Raw genomic sequence first — 18,821 nt, forward strand, 5'->3', positions numbered from 1 at the left:
AAAAGGGATTTTTGAGTACAGAAATGAGGAATTAAGGAAAACCTAAAAACAATAATAAATCAATAATTAATAATTTCTTCATTCTTTTTTAAACGGGTTTTATATATTATTTATGTCATTTCAATAATACAAATCGATTGGGGTTCCTCTTTCCCCGAACCCCCTCTGCGCCACCTGTGCTTCACCTAAATCTTTGGTCTTTTTTAGTGCATTTTGTGAACGCACAACATATTTAATTTATTTTCTAGAATCTTAAATAAAAACCCAGAATACCTGAGTCGCCATGTCCACGAGATGGTATCCCATCTACCAGCGCGGCAATCCGCAGCTGCGTGTCTTCCTGCCCAACTTCTGGATGAAGCTAATCCGGCCGGCGGAGGAGCAGCCGCCAAATGTGGTCACGTTCTCGGTATCGATGGAGATGACCAAGTATGATGTACGAAACTACCTGGAGAAGATCTACAAGCTGCCGGTGGTGGATGTGCGCACTAGGATAGCATTGGGAGACACCAAAAGGGATCAGACCTACGGCTATGTAACCAAAAAAGATGATGTGAAGCTGGCTTATGTAACACTGGTAAACATGGAATTTTGGAGGCTTTTACAGAATATTTAATTTTTCCTTATTGCAGCCCAGGGAGCAGTCCTTCGTGTTCCCAGAAATGTTCGCCGAAAAGGCGGAAAAACAGGCTAAGGAGGAGAAATCACTGGATGAGTCCAAGGAGGGCTTCAAGCGATTCCTCGATCGCAATAAGAAGAGACCCGGCACACCCGGCTGGTTTTCAATTTAGATTTTATAACTGTTTAGCTTAGGTGGTTTTCTGTTGTTTCAACGGGGTAAATAAACATTTATTTTGAAAGTCCGAATTAACTTAAAGCTTGGCTTCATCTCCGCGGGGAAACTCCTCTAGAGAAATCCCTTACTTCTTCGTCTGCTTGACGGCAGCGGCGACCCAAGCGCGAATTTTGTCCTCATCCTGGAGGCCCACCATACGCTGCACTTCCTTGCCGTTCTGCATCACCACCAGGACTGGAACGGCGGCCACATCGTAGTCCAGAGCCAGTTCGCTATGCTCATCTATGTCAACTTTGGCCAATTTGATGGATCCAGCCTGTTCGCCCACAATATTCTCGATCCGCGGCGTCAGCAGCTTGCAGGGATTGCACCAGCTGGGGGTTTGCATTATTTTTAATAATTAATTCTGTTCGAGAAGCTAATACTATACGTACGTAGCGAAAAAGTCCACAATCACGGGCTGCTGGCTGTTCTTAACTTTCTTGTCGAAGTCCTCGGCGCTCTGCACTTTGAAGATCTCCCGACGCTGTGCGGTAACTGACAACGGTCGCATCTGCTGGCCATTTCCCAGACGGCGCGTCAGAATGTTAATAATTTGTCGCTGCATCATTAATTTGTTGCTATTTGTGGTGCTAAACGTAATGGGACTTTGTTTTTATTGCAGAATAAAGAGAATGTCGGTGTGGCCAGACTGTGATGTCAGAGAAAGGTGTGGACACACTGCTGCATAAGTGTTGCTGCTTTTGTGATTCGTTTTCAGTTATTTGTATAAATTTTTACAAAAATCAATATATAAGTTCCCTTGGATTTTATTTATTACTTCTCTGATTTCAGTGTCGTACAGATTTTTAAGTTTTTTTTTTTGTTTTGTGTGTTTTATTCCTGTTCTTAAGGCAGATAAACTAGCGAACATTTAGTAAAATCGCATGTTTCTGTTATCTGCTTCGAATCAGTGAGCATCTCTGGTAGCTAGATTTCACCACTTGCACACGGTGTGCACACACTGAACCGTGGTGGCTGCCACTTGCATATTTTTGTTTTCTCGTAATAATATCAAAGTTCTTGGTTACAAATTAAAATTAAAAATAGTTAGACCCTGCAATACGTAATCGAAGGTGTTAATTGGACCAGTAACGAGGGCACCCAAACCCGGATAGTGGGCGATAGAGGGGTCCAATTAACGACATTGCCCAGCGAACTGCGCAAATGCCCGATGGCACCACACTCGACACTCGCCAGGCTGCAAATTAAGGAATAAATCAAGGAAGGACGCACAGGAGGACACAGGATGGATGACCTGTCGCAGGGCGACATCTGTCGCGTGTGCCGCTGCGAGGCGCAGCCGGACAGGCCGCTCTTCTATCCGTGCATCTGCACGGGATCCATTAAGTACATTCACCAGGATTGCCTGATGCAATGGATGCGCTACTCGCACAAGGAGTACTGCGAGCTATGCGGCTACCGCTTCAGCTTCCAGCCCATCTATGCCCCGGACATGCCCCGTGTCTTGCCGCTCAAGGACGTGCTGGTGGGACTGATGTCGGCCGTTCTGGAGGGCGCTCGCTGCTGGCTCCACTATTCGCTGGTGGGCATGGCCTGGTTCGGAGTGGTCCCGTTGTCGGCCTACCGCACATACCGTTACCTGTTCCGGGCCAGCTCTTTTGACATGATCCTCACGCTGCCGTTCGACATTTTCTCGATGGAAAACCTAGCATCGGATGCCTTTCGCGGCTGCTTTGTCGTAACCTGCACACTGCTATCGTTCATAGGACTGGTATGGCTGCGCGAGCAGATACTCCATGGCGGCGGTCCCGATTGGCTGGAACGGGATGATGCACCGCTGCAGGCTGCCGCCCCGGCAGCTCCAGCTCCGGCGCAGGCAGCAGAGGCCGCTGCTGCGGAACCACAGGATGACAACAACAATGGGGATGCGCCGCAGGATGTGCCGCCCATGGATAATGAGGCGCCTGCTCCAGCTGCCGCACCAGCTGTGGCCGCTGCTGCAGTGGACGCCGACGCTGATGAACAGAACTGGAACCCCATGGAATGGGATCGTGCTGCCGAGGAGCTGACCTGGGAACGCCTTCTGGGACTGGACGGCTCGCTCGTTTTTCTCGAGCATGTCTTCTGGATCATCTCACTGAACACCATGTTTATTTTCACGTTCGCCTTTTGCCCCTATTGCGTGGGCAACTTCATACTGAGCTCGATGGATCTGCTGCAACCGGAGAAGCCCCTGCTGCACTTTCACGGCCTAATCACGACGCTCTTTGGATACTGCTGCATCGGACTGACACTGGTGGTGCTACACTTCTTCGCCCGAGTGTTCCGCCTGAGACGCGTTTGCTGGTTCATCGGACTGTGCTATATTGTGGTGAAGGTCTCGCTGCTGTCTGTGGTGGAAATTGGCGTGCTGCCATTGATCTGCGGCTGGTGGCTGGACATTTGTTCGTTGCCCTTGTTGGATGCCAGTCTAAAGGATCGCAAGGCGAGCTTCAAGGCGGCACCTGGCACCTCACTCTTCGTTCACTGGATGTTTGGCATGGTCTATGTGTATTATTTTGCCGCCTTTATATCGCTGCTACGAGAGGTTCTGCGACCGGGCGTTCTCTGGATATTCCGGAATGTAAATGATCCAGACTTTAGTCCGATTCAGGAGATGATCCACGTACCGATTGTGCGGCACATTCGACGCTTAGTTGCCTCGGCCATGATCTTTGGCTTTGCGGTGCTGCTTATGCTTTGGCTGCCCATCCGAATTCTACAGTTTGCCTGGCCAAATTTCTTGCCCTATGCCTTGAGTGGCGATGCGGAGGTCAATGATTTGAGTCTTCAGTTGCTTCTCTTGCAGGTGAGTTTGTATGGAGTGAAGTCTTCAAGAATATTCAAATTCTAATCTTCTTTATTTCAATTATTTCAGGTCGTCTTGCCCGGCTTCTTTGAACAAATCCAGACGCGCATTTGGCTTAAGGGACTACTACGTATTTGGTGCACTGCCGTGGCCTGGCTTCTTGGCATTCGTAGCTATTTGCTGCCAGCTCCTGAGCCAGAGAATCCCACAGCCGCTGAGGAGGAGGGAGTAGATGCCGCCGCCGCCGCCGCTGCGGAGAATGCCAACGAGGGCGATGCCGAAGGTGAGGGAGTTGCTGCTGCTGCACCACCGCCACCACCACCACCACCTCCGCCGCCAGTAGAACCAGCGCCAGCGCCACGAAATCTTGCCGCCGCTCATCAGGCCATAATGCAGCGCGATGCGCCTGTTGGTTTCCAGCCTTATGACAAACCCTCGCTGTTTGCCATTCGACTGTGCGCCTTGCTGCTTCTCATGTGTCTCTCCATTGTGTGTGCTGCCATGTTGACCCTCACAGTACCCGTGTACATTGGCCGGCGGTTGATGCTGCTGTGGACAGGTAATCCCGCGGATAAGGTGGCTGCAGGAGCGGCAGTTGCTGGAGGAGCAGGAGCAGCCGGTGTGGCTGGAAATCTGGCAGCTGTGGATCCGGAGGCTGCAAGGAAAAACGAACGATTGCTGCGTTCGCATGAGCTATACACCGCCGAAATTGGTGGCTACCTTTGCTGGATTATATTTCGCGGAGTTGCTGTGGTGGTCACCCTGTTGCCGCAAGGACGAGCGGCCATTATCACGAAGCTAAAGGATTGGGCGCGCGTGGCATTGCAATATGCCTTGCCTGTTTTAACTCTACTTGGAATCTTCGTGCTGGTTCCTTTGCTATTTGGCCTGCTGCTGGAGTTGGTCGTGGTGATACCTTTAAGGGTCCCCTTACGCAAGACACCCATACACTTCCTATGGCAGGATTGGGCACTGGGAGTGCTCTACAGCAAGATTGCTATTGCCATGACCCTAATGGGCCCCGATTGGCATCTAAAACGATCCCTGGAGCGGGCGTATATGGATGGATTGCGCGATTTTGATTTGAAGTTTGTGATGCGCGACTTGGCTGTTCCGGTAGTTACTACCTTTGGCCTAGCCTTGGCAGCGCCCTATGTCCTGGCGCACATGATGTTCCCATTTTTCATCACCGACCCCTATGCGCGGCATGTTGTCGCCCGGATGGTGTATCCTGTTAGCTTTATTGTCGTGGGCAGCATATGCTTCGTCTTGTTCCAGATCAAGCAGCTGAAGAAGCTCTATCTATCGATCAAGGTGGATAAGTATTTGGTTGGCCAGCGGCTGGTCAACTATGAGCACCGCAAGAAGCAGCAGCAGCAGCAAGCAGCAGGCGGAGGAGGAGGAGCAACAGAGGGCCGCCAGGGAGCTGAAGGAGCACCAGGACAGGGAGCGGGATAGGGAACGGGAAAGGGAGGAGCTGGCACGTGAACCGGAACTGGCACAGCTTCTGTAACGAGATCAGGTGCGATGGGTTTCATATACATATATATTTGTTAAATTTTAAAGTGGAATATAAAGTAGTACTTTCAATAATTGCATATATATAATTGTTTTTTTAGTTTATTATTATTATCAAAACATTTAACTTATATAAGAACGTTATTTTCTATTTATAGATATATATATTCCACGAGAAGCTATTGAACTGCGAGTGGAGCTGCATTAGTTGCTGGATATACATATAATATATCTCTGTTTAGTCCATGCGATTCTTTCGGAAAAGTTTTACGTGTGAAAAATATGAAACAAGATTTTGGCCTCTGCTTCGGCTCCTTTTCCACACACAGCCTTTAGTTTACTTTTTCGTTATTATGATTAATAATCTGTTAGTAAAAATTGTTGTTAAAAACATGTATCGCTAATAAGTCCTAAGTTGTATAATATTTTAAGACAGCCGCTGCGCCAAACCTCCCCCTTAACCCTTAAGCCCACAGAGTTCACATAAATATCTTATTAATGTAATTGACAAAAGCGTATAAAACCTTGTATTAGAGTCATATGCAAAAGAGAAAAAAATAACAAAAAAATCTACATTTTAGAATGATTAACAACCGAGGAAAATTCAAAATATAAAACCCCAAAATTCAACATGGTGGAAGTGGTGAAAAAGAAAATCTTAAGGATAGTGAAGACATTTTCGAGCTAGCTTTATGAACTGTAAAAAATTATATATGTATACATTATAAATATAACTGATTTAAAATTAATTAATAAATTTAACTTTAAACTTCAAACTGGAATGAAAATCAAGAGTTTTGTATTTAAAAATAAGGAGGAATGTAGGTATTACTTCAACTTTCTTATTAATTCTTATTATTATTTAATTATGCTTCTTTAAACATATAAAACCGATTGCCAAAAGATTATTGTGATCCATTTAACCATTTCTCAGATTTTTGTTATTTTTTTGTGCGCCGCCAAGTCAAAAGGCATAAGAAATATAAACGCACAATTAATCAACGTCCAAACATATTAAATGAAGCACCATATAATACAAACAAGTGGTGGTATCCACTGGATGAGAGGTGCACTCAAGTGAGCTAATCATTGAATTTGTTGTTCTCAGCTGTGAGGAGCGATGTCAATCATACGCCCTGTGTGCCAGCAGCAATTGACAGACACACGAGTCTCTCCCTCCTTTCGTGTGTATGTATGAGGAATGACCAGTAAATAGTTAAGACTGAAGATTGAAGGGAATGTCAGGATGTTTTTCCCCAAAATGCCTAACCGAAAAACAAAAAAAATAAATAAATAAAATAGCTGAAAAGTTAGCTCCAATTTTCCGTTGTTGGCTTTTCCCCCCCTATAAAAAAAATGAAGAAAACTTTGGACTTTATTGTGAATTTGTTGCTGCTGCGACTGCGACAACGACACAAATAGAAAAGTTGGCAATGTTTGTAACTTAAATTGTTTTGTGGTTTGACATGGCCACGACTGTTTCGACCAAAAGCAAAGTGGCTTATGTGCCGTGGCTATTAAAATGTGTGGCAGGTCCTCTCATCCCATTGCCCAGGACTTTACCAAATTAAACACTTACCAAAGTTAGCACAGGGGCTTGGGAGAAAGAGAGATAAACAAATAATAAAATGAAATCAAATAATTTGCATTATGTCAAAGTTGAAAGTTGCTGAAACATTTTACTTTCCAGCGCGTGCTTAAGTAGAGGGCAAAACCAAAATGGAAACAAATGGACGTAGGAGGCAATGGCGGTGGTTCGCCATTTATATAAAGTTGACAAAACTTTGGCGCGTGTTGGAGTGACCCAAGACCGGAATAGTGGCATCCATCTCAGTGATTTTTAACTCCCACACCTCCAATGGCGAAAGGTTTACATTTTGCGGTTCAATAAATCAAAATGTTAAAGTCTCTTACAACTGGAAAAAATTGTAATTAATCTATCTAGTTGGCATTTAATAAATATACTTGATACACTAAAAATAAAAAGGGAATACGTAAAGAATAACCTTGCAAGGGTATTATAATTTCAGTCAGAAGCTTGTATTTATGCGAAGGAATCATTTCCGACCCTATAAATTATATATATTCTTGATCAGCGTCACTGGCCGAATCGATCTAGACACCTCCAGTCAAAATAAAAATTTTTAAATTTTTTTGCCAAATTTTATGTCGTTATTTTTATATCTTTAAAAATTTTACAAAATTGATCATATTTTGATATTTTTTTAATTTTCAAATTGAGTAAGCAGATTTATTAATCTGATAAAAACTAACATAGGAAAGCTTTCCGATTTGAAATTAATGCATTTTTGGCTTAGTTATGCATATTTTAAAAATTGATAATTCGAAAAAATGCTTATATAAAATATCGATTAATATCGAATTTTTAAACCTGGTCCCGATAGATTTCCGATTCGATTCTATAATTCAACTGCAAATTAGTTTCCTTTCTTGTTTTTAAAGTAGAATCGGTTAAGAAAGATTTATTTTAGTTCCTTATATTCATATAAATAATTATTATTATTTCTAATTAATTTTAAAAGCCCTAATTTCTTACTATGTATAGCTTGAAATTCCTCAAGCTGCATAATTTTACAGCCGCCGGAAACAGTTCATTAAGCCGAATAGCTCTGTTTGGCAAAGATACTTTTTAATTGGATTTTCAACTATGTTATGCGAACGCAGAGAAGGAGGCGTGTTTCTATCGGATGCATTGCAATGTGTGTTAGACTCTCTCAAGTATTTACCTTCGTATATCAATAATCTAGTTTTCTGCCTGTCATTGAGGACACACACACAGACGCACAAAAATAAAATCCCACATAATTCAAAATGTTCTTTCTAGTCAAAGACAAGGATCAACAATGCAGTTTTATGGCTCTATCAAAAGACTATAAAAATATATGTTACAAGTTGATGGCATTCCTGGTCAAGTCTAAGCGGATTTCAGGCTTAAAGTTGTTCCCAAAACATACATTAATGTTCTTTTTTTTGGGGGGAAGGCCAAAAATTCTTAAAGGACCACAGTAAATGCCACAAAATGCCAGCAGCCAGACAAATAAAGTTTTTCCAAAATGTTCAATGACGCTGGGCAAAAACGCAAAAACAAAATACATACACAATACACTTGCTACTGATGCTGCTCGGCTGTCTATCATTTTATTTAGAATTTCATTTGAATAATTAAACCGTCTCGCTTTCATCCATCCATCCACGCATTTCACTTCACGCTGACCGCCTCCATTTGGGTAAAATATTTAATTACTTTTAATAATGCAAACTGTAAATGTCGAGCTGCGGCTAATTTGTATTGTGGCCGCGCTTTATGTGTGTTTTGTAAATTGCATTACTGATTTTAATTATCATTCATTACGAATTTTGCACTCCGATTTTTGTTGAAAATTCTAAATTACCACTCAGCCAGCATGTAATAAAATATTTTACTTCCTTACTGCCAGCGATGCGGTAATAAAAGCTAATCTAAAAAATTGAATGAAAAATATACATATGTATGCAAATTGAGAAAGATGTCAGCAACTTTTGTCAACAACACAGGGGTGTGGGGGTACATTCTTTATGTGTAACCCACTTTTCTTCATCTTGAACTTTGCTTCCTTGTTGGAAAATTAACAACTTCATATGTCAGCTCAGATAACTGCCATACTCCCTGGCTAAACAGTCGAGGGTAAGTTAATAGAACTGGGAATTAGGGGATAAAATAAAAAGTACTCTTCATGCAGAAGCATATAAATTAGTTAGGAAAGAGTAAATGCATCAGTATTGGGGTATTAAAATACTATAGGTTTTAAAAAGAAATGGAAATCCTTTATTTAAAAACAATCTTTAAACCCAAGAACTATTTTAATGACTTGTACTGTAAGTACTTATATAGATGTCACTGTTTTCTTTTTTTTTTGTTTTTTGTTTCGTGTGAAGCCGGCTTTACTCGGCTTTATCATTTGTCGCGCATTACGGGGCGTATGCGTAATGTGCCAAGGCAAGGGCTTTAAGCGGAGCTCATTTGCATGAATTGTTCCGCAGTTTGTTATTGTTATTGTTACTGGTAGCTGGTTGCTTCCGCTTGAGGCTCTTATCAAGCATAACCAACACTTCATAAATTGTCTAAAATTAGCCATAAAACAAAGCAAACAACCGTTGCTGTTGCTGTTGCTGTTGCTGTTGCTGTTGTTGCAACAATCTCAAGAGTGTAGCAACCTGTCCTGGCGTTACCACCACCGCCTTCGCCCAGAGTCGACCCTAAGCTCGTTATGCTTTATTATGGCCCTGCACCCTTGACACCGAATCTACCCAACCCCCCATCCAGTCATGGCAACTATATGGGATATATATCCGGTGTGAGAAGCAAAATATGTCTGCTCTGTGCTGTGTCCCCGGTTGCCATACTCTTGGCCACTGAAGTGGCCTTTTGATTTCCGTTGCCATAATTTATTATTTTGCCCAACGCAAAAATAAAATAATTTGTATAAAAGCATTGCCCAGGGAACACACAAATAGGGGCGGGACGGGGGTGGTGAATCCTAAAAAAACCCTAAAATAGTTAACCACAGAAGAGTGTGAAAATAAAACAATAAAACAGAAACGGATAAGCTAGGACACCTGCTGGATTCCCTAGAACAGGTGATACTCCTTTTTCACGGAATTACAATTTTGGGAAATTAAATCAAGCAAGGTTTTTGTGAAAATGAAAGAAAATTAATCTGAATATATATCTTCTTAGGAAAATTATTTAAATGGGGTTTGAAGTCTTGAAATGTAGCTGGTTTTAAGTGAAAAGATCTGCTTAATATTAAAATAAACTAATTAAATAGGTGTTATATTTTAAGTTCATAATATTTAAAAAAAAAATTCAACATAAGGGACAGCTTTAACAAATTTATAAATAAAGAAAGAAGTGTTTAACTTTAATAAACCATTAAATTTAGTCTAAGTAATATATATTATTATGTAGAAATTTATTGTAAATACTTAACTTTAAGAAACAATAAAATTAAAACCCAAAAACATATAATATTTTATAGAAATCTATTTGCAATACTTTTCTTAGGGCTTTGCACTTACAAAACACTGTTTTTCTATGAACTCCAATTAAGGAAATGTTAATGAGTTATTAAACCTTTAACAACTTAGTTTGGTTCGGAAAGTTGTAAGAACAAACTTCCCAAAACATTAACAAATCTATTGCCTTTTTAGATATACCCAAAAAATAAAAGTGAGCAGGATAAAAGGTGTTCAGCTTTGCCTTGCCGGATAAACAAAAAACTTCCGCTGCCCGAAGAGGAGAGTCCTGTGAGCGTGAATACCCCAGCGTATTTATTTACTTTTTTGGGCTTTCGGGCAAAACCACAACAATAGACGAGGAAACCTAACCCTGTTTTTCACACTTTAAAGATGTATTTAAGTATGTATAAAAAAAAAAATCCCAGTGTGCATTTGACTTTGTTTTCTTCACGACTTTTCCGGGGTTAAAGTTTGAAGTTCGGGGTGTTACTTTTTATGGCCTGCAGCAGCCGTTGGCAGCGTCTGATTGAGCGTGAAGTTGTAAAACTTAAGGAGTGCTAAGTGCCTCTTGTCCTGGACTGCCGCTCCTCACCGGATTATGGCCAATAAAGCACGCATGTCGGCGCCAGGATCTAAGGACTCTAGGACAAAAAAAAAAGGAGAAGAGGAAAAAAATTAAATACACCCCGGCTGTGGTGGTTTCCTAGATGGGACATTAAGAAGGTGTGCTCTCTGTGGACAGTGTTGGTTTAGATTTACGAGTTGGTTGGGCCGCCGGAAGTGTGGTCAACGGGATGGAGAGATTAACCCGACTTACCAACCACTTGTTCCGGGATGTCCTTGTAAACCCATTTCTTTAGTTGGCCATAATTTAAGGCGGTTTAATGGATGGAATGGGGGAAAAAGGACGAAAACCACAGTTCATAATTTTATTTCTTTGCAGGAAGTCCCATTTTAAGATGACACTTGTCCCTTTCTTAATGTTTAATTAAAACATTATCTCATTAGGAGATATGGCAATAAAGGTAATACAAAACTTGAAGGAATAATAAGTGGATTTCATGGAATTTTCACATTTTTAAAGAATAAATGTGTATATATTAATTCCTTTATATAAGCTTTAATTGGTCTAATTATATATAATGTAAAATTTAAATATGTTACTATACTTGAGCTTTAATAAAGCATATAAATATCTATATTTTTGTCATAGAATTAAATTGAATTAAATAATTAAATAATTAGATTACAATAACCTTTGCTGTTATTTTGTTAAATGCTAACATCTATTTAATTATAAACAAAATTCAATTCAAAATATCTCTTTTCTTACTTCAATTAAGCTTCATGAAATGTAACACTGAATATATATCAATAACAAAGAATATATATATCAATTCCATATTTATTATGAACCCCAAATCACTATTTTCGCTTGTGAGTAATTTTTTGTGAAAGGCAAAAATACTGAGCTTGCTCATATATTTCAATAAAAATCCCATGGATGTCCCAAATAAAATAAAACTAAGTCATCGAAAGAACATCTGCTGGCTATGGTCAACAGAAAACTTATTTATCATATCCTTTTTTTATGCATCTATACTTTTTGCTCAATTCCGAACTTGACTTATTTTATTTTTTTTGTGGCAATCAAATGAAGCTGCATAAGCATCGTATATAAATTCAATATGTAAATTGATGAAAATAAAAATAGATATGCAATAAATACGAAAGCCATATAGCCAGCCAGAAGCAACAAATAAGTAAAAATGCAGTCGAAATTATTTGCAAATTGAGAAAAGGGCGAGGATTCCAGATGTTTTTTTTTTTTCTGTGGTTGTTATTATTGCGACTGGGTCACACGCATTTATTATATGATTTTTTTCGGAGCTTTTTTTTTGGTTCATGGACAAAGCGACGCCTCTGGAAGCCATAAAATTTACGCACATATATCCATCGAATAGTCTGGCGTCTGGATGTAACCTTACTTTTTATGCAAAACGAATCAAAATCCAATTATAAACCGAACGCGTGTGTGTGTACCGGCAAGTGTTAGGTGGGTGGTGGAGGGAGGACTCCAAAGGACATCCAACTGCAAGTACAACAATTATGCCAACAAGAGGACTGCGGTCAGGCGGGGTGGTAATGAAAAATTCAATTTTGGTAAACAAAAGACGCGAACGAAACCGCGATTTAATATACAAACGAGCATATGTGCGTGAGAGTGCATCTATACGCATGAGGTGTACAGTGAGAGAAATAGAGTGTATAAATAATATTATATAATATATTATATGAGTACTATTTACTATTTTCGTTTACTTTATAAAGGTAAATGTTAAAGAACTGTTGAATATCTAAATGGTATTTGATTTCAAGTTTATTAAAGTCAGTGTATTAGAACTTTTAAATATCTGTGATGATTTACAATGGAAATATTTATCTTTTTAGGCACCTTTCGTAGAGTTCTTATATTACTAATACAATCTTTTTTTTATTATTTCCTTAAAAGAATATGAAATTCCTGTGTAATTGATGACAAATGGCGGAATACCAAATTTCATTGCCTACTTTTTTGGGCGACTTTTATATTACTATAGAAATTAGGTTCAAAATAAAGGTTACATCTTTGTAATTCATTACAATTTTCAATTACAATTTACATTTTCTGTAATATTGATTTCTGTTTAAATAATCTATATTTTTTGTCGTGTAAATTGACGCCGTACATATGCGTTCCTGTGGCTCTAGTTCTTTGGTTTGGTTCCTCCGTTCCAAAACTCATTTGCATATTTTACGAATGAATGAAAAGTTTGCCATGGTGTTTTGTACCCAAAGCGGCCACTTGATGACCATAAAATTTCAACAGTGAGCAATACGTTTTTTAAGTGGAAATTAATGTTAATAAATAAAATGCACTATTTAGGATACCACTGAATATATGGTGAATGTATATAATAGGAAAATAAATATGTAAATATATACAATTAAGCTTTCTACATTCTTGGCGTTTTTTTTCTCTATATCTGAATCCATGATACTATTAAAATAAAAAGGAAAAAGGTATTACTAAGTGATTATAATATAGTACAAATCAAAATGAAAAAATATTTTATAAATCCCCTAGATGCTTAGCTCCAGGCCAATTTAAGATCGAAGACCACCTCAGCAGCGAGCAGGTAGAGTGAGCACACCATCAAGGTAAAGATCATAACGGGAAATCCCATGTAGAAGAAATCCATAAAGGTTATGTCATAGCCATGCTCTTTGGCGACCACCGCCACAAATTCATTGGAGAGGGATCCCAGCAATGTGCCCATGCCACCGTAGTTTGATCCAAGCAAAAGGGCCCAGACGAGTGACATTAATGGCAAAATTGTATCCTCGCTGTGTTCAACCTCAATGCAAACTTTTAAAAGAACGGCCGCTACCGCCGTGTTGTCCAGAAAGGCGGAGAAGACTGCTGACGTCCATAAAATGATCAGCATTGAAGATATAGTCTGTTGACTATATTCTACACCCAATACTGCTGTCGTTGTCAACTGACCCAGCCAGGTGATGAAGCCCAGATGAACAATAACCTCGGTTATAATGAACAAGCTGCTCACATAAAGCAAAATGCCCCATTCGATTCTAGCCAGAACTGGAGAGATATTGGGCTGATTCGCCAGGATGAGGAGCAGAAGAGCGCCCAGCATAGTGATCCAAGCGAAAGATGCATTCGGAATTGTAATGGGCATTGATCTCAGGACGAAGCCAGCGAAGATGAAAAGAAAGGCGACGCCGATATGTGCCAGCAGGGTAAAGTTCATGGGCGGTTGATTTGCCTCCACGGTGGCCAGGATTTCATAGTAATCGGGAACCGGTCTAAGCCAGGTCCTCCGCTTTCTCAGCTCATCCATGCGATGCAGGATCTCCTCCGTGGGCTGCTTCATGGCGCGCCTCCTTTCAAGCTGGTTTTCTTGCACCTTATAAATTCGATTACCCACCGAAAAGAAGAGCAGGATATAGACCGATAACATACACATCACCGATGCCGGCAGCATGTGTGCCGTGAATAATGTAAAATTGATTGATTGTTCCCTTGACATATGATTGATTATGAGTATGTTTGCTGCCGATCCCACCGGTGTCATAGATCCTCCAATATGCGCATATATGGCCAAAATGAGGAGTACGATTTTGGTATTAAGAAATGCGGCCTCACATACCCTTATGCATGCAGGTGCCAGTAGCATGACGACAGTGGCATTATCCAGAATTGCGGCAAAAATGGCTGCGATCATGGACAATAGGTAGATCAATAGCCATGCATGTCCCTTCGACGTCCTGTAGGCCACCAGCGTAACAAAGTCAAAGAATCCCGTTTCCCACATCAAAGCCACCATTATCATACTGCCCAGTAGTACCATCAAGGTGCTAAAATCTATCCAACTGGCGACCATCTCAAATGTGGGCCTAAGTCCAATACAGGACATCAGAGTCAATGCACCAATGGATATGAGCACAGCGCCAAAGCGTCGATCTATATACTCCGAGATGACCAATGCATACAGGGAGACGATCAGTATAAAGGTATATACCAAACCCATTTTGGGTTGCTCTGGTGAATTATGTAAGACTACATGGAATCCCACAGGAAAGTCACACTTGCTCTCAAACGAAATCACCGATCTTGCACTTCCCCATTCTCCAGCGGAAATTGGTTCGCTTTCGGGATATCCATATGGTACGTCCAATGGAGAGACCTGGAATTACAGAGGGATAATATAATATAATAGTAATAATATCGGATACTTTTACACCACACTTCAGCATATATCCATATATCAGACTTTGGTTTTGTTAAAACATCGATAGAACTTTACTATTCTTCAGGTAAGTTAATGGAAGTATGATATAAATTTCGATATATGGATATTATTGACTTTTTCAAATGAATTACCTTTAATATCGTTGTCACTTCCGAGAACTCGGCTTCATTTAACGACACATACACCTTCCATACTTCTGAGCGGACAAAGATCCTTTCAAGTGTAGAATCACGCCACTCAACTCGAACATCAATGGAGGGTGAATTCTTTACAAGCATTTTGTCTGTATAATGCTTGTTTATGGGTCCTCTAAGATCAATGGTGACGATTTCATTCGGTAGATGTAAATTCTTAAATATGGTTGTGTTTGGCATCGATACGACCATCCGCTCCTTCGACTCCACATCTCTGGTAACAAATGAAATGACAGCGGCGAAAGCCCAAAGTAATATCAGGAAAGACGTCCGGAAAATTGAATAGAGATTAGTACTCTGGGTTTCCGGGCTAACGCTAACCTCTGCATTCATTATTTAAATGTTTTTTGAAATTTTTTCCTTACACTTGGAAACATTACGAGCTATTTACTGGGTATTTTTTTCTTTGCACGATATGTCAAGTGCTACTGTGTGTTGGGTTTTTAATGAGTATCTTTTCGGGAATATTATTAAAGCATATTTAAAACCTTAACTATAATTATATAGAAAGGATTATAGAGGTAAGAAAATTCCATTAATATCATGATTTGCTCTTATGGCGGTCAACCAACTTTAATGCATTCCTCTAAACCTCAAGTCAAAGTCGAGATTCTCGATTCCTTTGGCAAAATGGAAAATGGAAATTCTCTGAATTTTCCAAGGCAAAAACTTGTGGCAACAGCTGTTGACCGCTCAACTTTGCCTATGATATGTGGTCTGGACTAACCTAATAAGAGCCAGAACTCAAGACCAGAGAACATTCCAATTTCAGACAGCAAAAAAGGGAAAAACTTGAGCAGAGCCACAGAGAGTCCGTAGTCCGTAGTCCAGTTTAAGTAAGTAGGCCAAAGTATAGTAAGTGAAAGCCATTTTTCCCATTTCCCAGCAGACCATCAAAAATGTGTAGCCATGATACATATGTGGCGCTGGGAAAATGTTGCATTGCAATGCAAAACTTTTAATAATGCCGCAAAGAAAAAAAGCAGAATAATGGCAAATCCAACGTAGACAAGCTACTGTATACAAAAATGGACAAAACAATATTTGATGCATGACAAATGTGGAGGGAGATTGTTAGTTTTTCCAAGCAAAACACAAAGGGTGTCATTCAAGGAGGTTAGTCGGGCGTGAAAAGTTTTGCAAAACAACAAAAATATATGTATGTAGATTATTTTTCCCAGGAGATGAGTTGTATCTACAGCATTAATTTCCAATTTCAGATCTTTTGCAATCTATGGGTAATTTTTCTATTTTCCTCCCCCTGTCTCCTAACACCGTGAGGCACTTATAATCCACTTTGGTTTTCCCCACAATTTGTCGCCATCAACATAAATCTAAATCAGCTCTTTCTTTGCACGTGCCACAAACAGATGTGTGAAGCTCTCTCTCCCAAAAAAAAAAAAGAAAACCCAAAGCAATCTGTTACAAATTTCCACCTAAACATTTTTATTTATTTCTTGTTTTTTAATTCCTACACAAGTGGGAAAAAAGCAACTTTAAATGGCAGCGTTGTTAATTGGAAATGAAGTGCAATACAGGACGGAGCACAGACAGTCTGAGATCCGCTTGGAATGGCAGGCAGCGTAATGAAAATGGTCACCGACCCATGTAGGTGTTGTGTGTTGCCAAGGTAATTAAATAGGATTTTTTCCCCCCCTTTCCATACATACAAACACATTCCCGTGGCACAACACATTAATTTGTATGACTGAATTGTGTCTGGAATTTTTGAGCGATGAAAAAGAGTAAACATTTGGCACACTGCAAAAATTAGCAAGCAAATTGGTAAGCTTTAAGGGAACCCAAGGGAAAATCATACAGTTAAAATCTTTACTTAATTTTAAGCTTTATTACTTTAAATTTCGAGTAATAAACTTCAATTACTTTGGTCATATTTTAGTTGAATTACTCCCTGTGTTTTATGTCAGCAATTATGCAATTTTCTAGCCTAGTTTTTGGCTCTGGTTAGTATCCTTGCCTGCTCTCATATACCATGTCCTTTGCCTAATTAGCAAAACAAGTGGAGACGAGGAGCTTTTGCGAAATATTCTGACCCTAAGCATCGCACAAATGTCCTTCTAACCCAGAATGCTGCGACAGCTGGCCAAGCAGACCCTTTACGACATACGGGAACTGGAAACTGGGAACTGGGAACTGGGAACCCAGGAACCCAGGAACCCAAAAGGAGAGTCGAGGACAAAATGTAAACCCGAAACCGAGAAACACGACGACTGACAGTCACTTTGACAGTTCGAATGTCGCACGGGTCACGCCGACATTATGTCTGTGTATATTGTACACTGCAAAATATTATGTGGGTGAGATGTGTCTACACCCTTGCACATTTTACACCCTTTCAGACGGGGGGCGTATTTCATTTTGGAACCAAAATTTACAACAGTGTCAAGGAGGCAGTTTGGTCTATTTCAATGTGATGTCTAACTTTTCAGTTTGTCATTTACATATTTTATTAAATATTTGTTTACTTTAGGAGGTGCCTTATTTTGGTGTATATTTTATTATTTAATAAATTTTATGTTTAGTTTAACATTAGTTTAAATAAAAAACAAATCATACTTTGATTTATATTTAATATTAGCAAGCATATTGAGGTATTATTTCGTATACTCTTTTCTTTAGAGGAACTAATATCTATTTGTATTTAATATTAGCAAGCATATTTAATTATTATTTAATCGAAGACTTTTCTTTAGAGGAACTAATATCTACCAAAATTAAATACTTATTCCTTTGGACTTTAAGTTAAATTGAATGAAATGTGACTTTGGAATTTTGTTAGAAGGGTTTTTCTTCAATTTAGGTAAATAAAACTGGTTTAGATATGATTTCAATACTATTGAATTTTATTAAGATAATTTTTATCAAGATATTTTAATATACCTACATTTCTTTGAAAGGAACCCTAGACATATGTATGTTTCATAACTAAATATTAATTTTTTAGAATTTTATATTAAATTTGTATCTAGATATTAAGTATTGATTTTGCATCGATAATTTAATCAATACATAGCCATTTTTTTACGACATGTAATGAGTGATTATATTTTACATTATTTATCAAAGTTAAGGTACCAATATCTATCTGTAGAACTTAGTCAGAAGAGTATTTAAGCATTAGCTTTCCACATTTACTCTCCGCCTGCCATTATGTAATTGCGTAGGCGGCTTTTCCACCAAAGGTGGCCAAAGTATCAACTCGAAGCAGTCTGGAAGGACCTAAGAATGGCTTAGGCTCCTTTCCAGGAGCTCATTACCAAATGCCACTGCAGCAGCAGCAGTAGCATCAGTAGCAGCTGCTGTTAAACGCCTTTGAAGTCGATGGCTCAGTGCCCCAAAGGCATGCCAAAGGACTCCAAGGAGCCCCAAGGTCCCAAAAGGGAGCTTAGCGAATCCAAATGTGCAGATGTGGATGAACGAAGGTGGTTTTGGCCTCGTAAGTGGGCTTATTTGAATTTATTTGTGGGAATTGCAAAGGCGTCACCGCGTCGCGTTGCCGCAGATCAAAAACAATAATTTACTTGATTTCACTTTTCGTTGGCTGCGTCTCCAATTTCCCTTCCCCCCCCCCCAGCATAAAGTTCAAAAGGGGGCGTGGCAGGCAGCTC

At 39.8% G+C, this 18,821-nt stretch overlaps 4 protein-coding genes across 4 annotated transcripts; 2 read left to right on the forward strand and 2 right to left on the reverse strand.

The window, feature by feature from the left end:
• Positions 1–3: 3 nt before the first annotated feature.
• Positions 4–867, forward strand: mRpL23 (mitochondrial ribosomal protein L23). The gene is made up of 2 exons (XM_020958689.2): positions 4–577; positions 633–867. Exons 1-2 carry the CDS (start codon positions 284–286, stop codon positions 789–791), a joined length of 453 nt encoding a protein of 150 aa, XP_020814348.1. The 5' UTR covers positions 4–283; the 3' UTR covers positions 792–867.
• LOC110188812 (uncharacterized) lies at positions 818–1,480 on the reverse strand. The gene is made up of 2 exons (XM_020958690.2): positions 1,231–1,480; positions 818–1,170 (listed from the first exon to the last, which is right to left on the reverse strand). The coding sequence occupies exons 1-2, from the start codon at positions 1,404–1,406 to the stop codon at positions 921–923; spliced, it is 426 nt and encodes a 141-aa protein (XP_020814349.1). The 5' UTR covers positions 1,407–1,480; the 3' UTR covers positions 818–920.
• An 80-nt stretch (positions 1,481–1,560) lies between these two features.
• Positions 1,561–5,558, forward strand: LOC110188810 (E3 ubiquitin-protein ligase MARCHF6). The gene is given in 4 exon segments (XM_020958688.2): positions 1,561–3,647; positions 3,717–5,027; positions 5,029–5,169; positions 5,324–5,558. Coding segments are annotated over 3 exon segments (3,006 nt in total). The 5' UTR covers positions 1,561–2,084; the 3' UTR covers positions 5,161–5,169; positions 5,324–5,558.
• Positions 5,559–13,243: 7,685 nt separating this feature from the next.
• Positions 13,244–15,654, reverse strand: LOC110188832 (P protein). The gene is made up of 2 exons (XM_020958723.2): positions 15,130–15,654; positions 13,244–14,932 (listed from the first exon to the last, which is right to left on the reverse strand). The coding sequence occupies exons 1-2, from the start codon at positions 15,523–15,525 to the stop codon at positions 13,316–13,318; spliced, it is 2,013 nt and encodes a 670-aa protein (XP_020814382.1). The 5' UTR covers positions 15,526–15,654; the 3' UTR covers positions 13,244–13,315.
• Between the last annotated feature and the right edge of the window lie 3,167 nt (positions 15,655–18,821).

The sequence above is a fragment of the Drosophila serrata genome, unplaced genomic scaffold, assembly GCF_035046125.1.
Source record: "Drosophila serrata isolate PLE 108 unplaced genomic scaffold, ASM3504612v1 contig_217, whole genome shotgun sequence".
In the NCBI taxonomy this organism is placed as follows: domain Eukaryota; kingdom Metazoa; phylum Arthropoda; class Insecta; order Diptera; family Drosophilidae; genus Drosophila; species Drosophila serrata.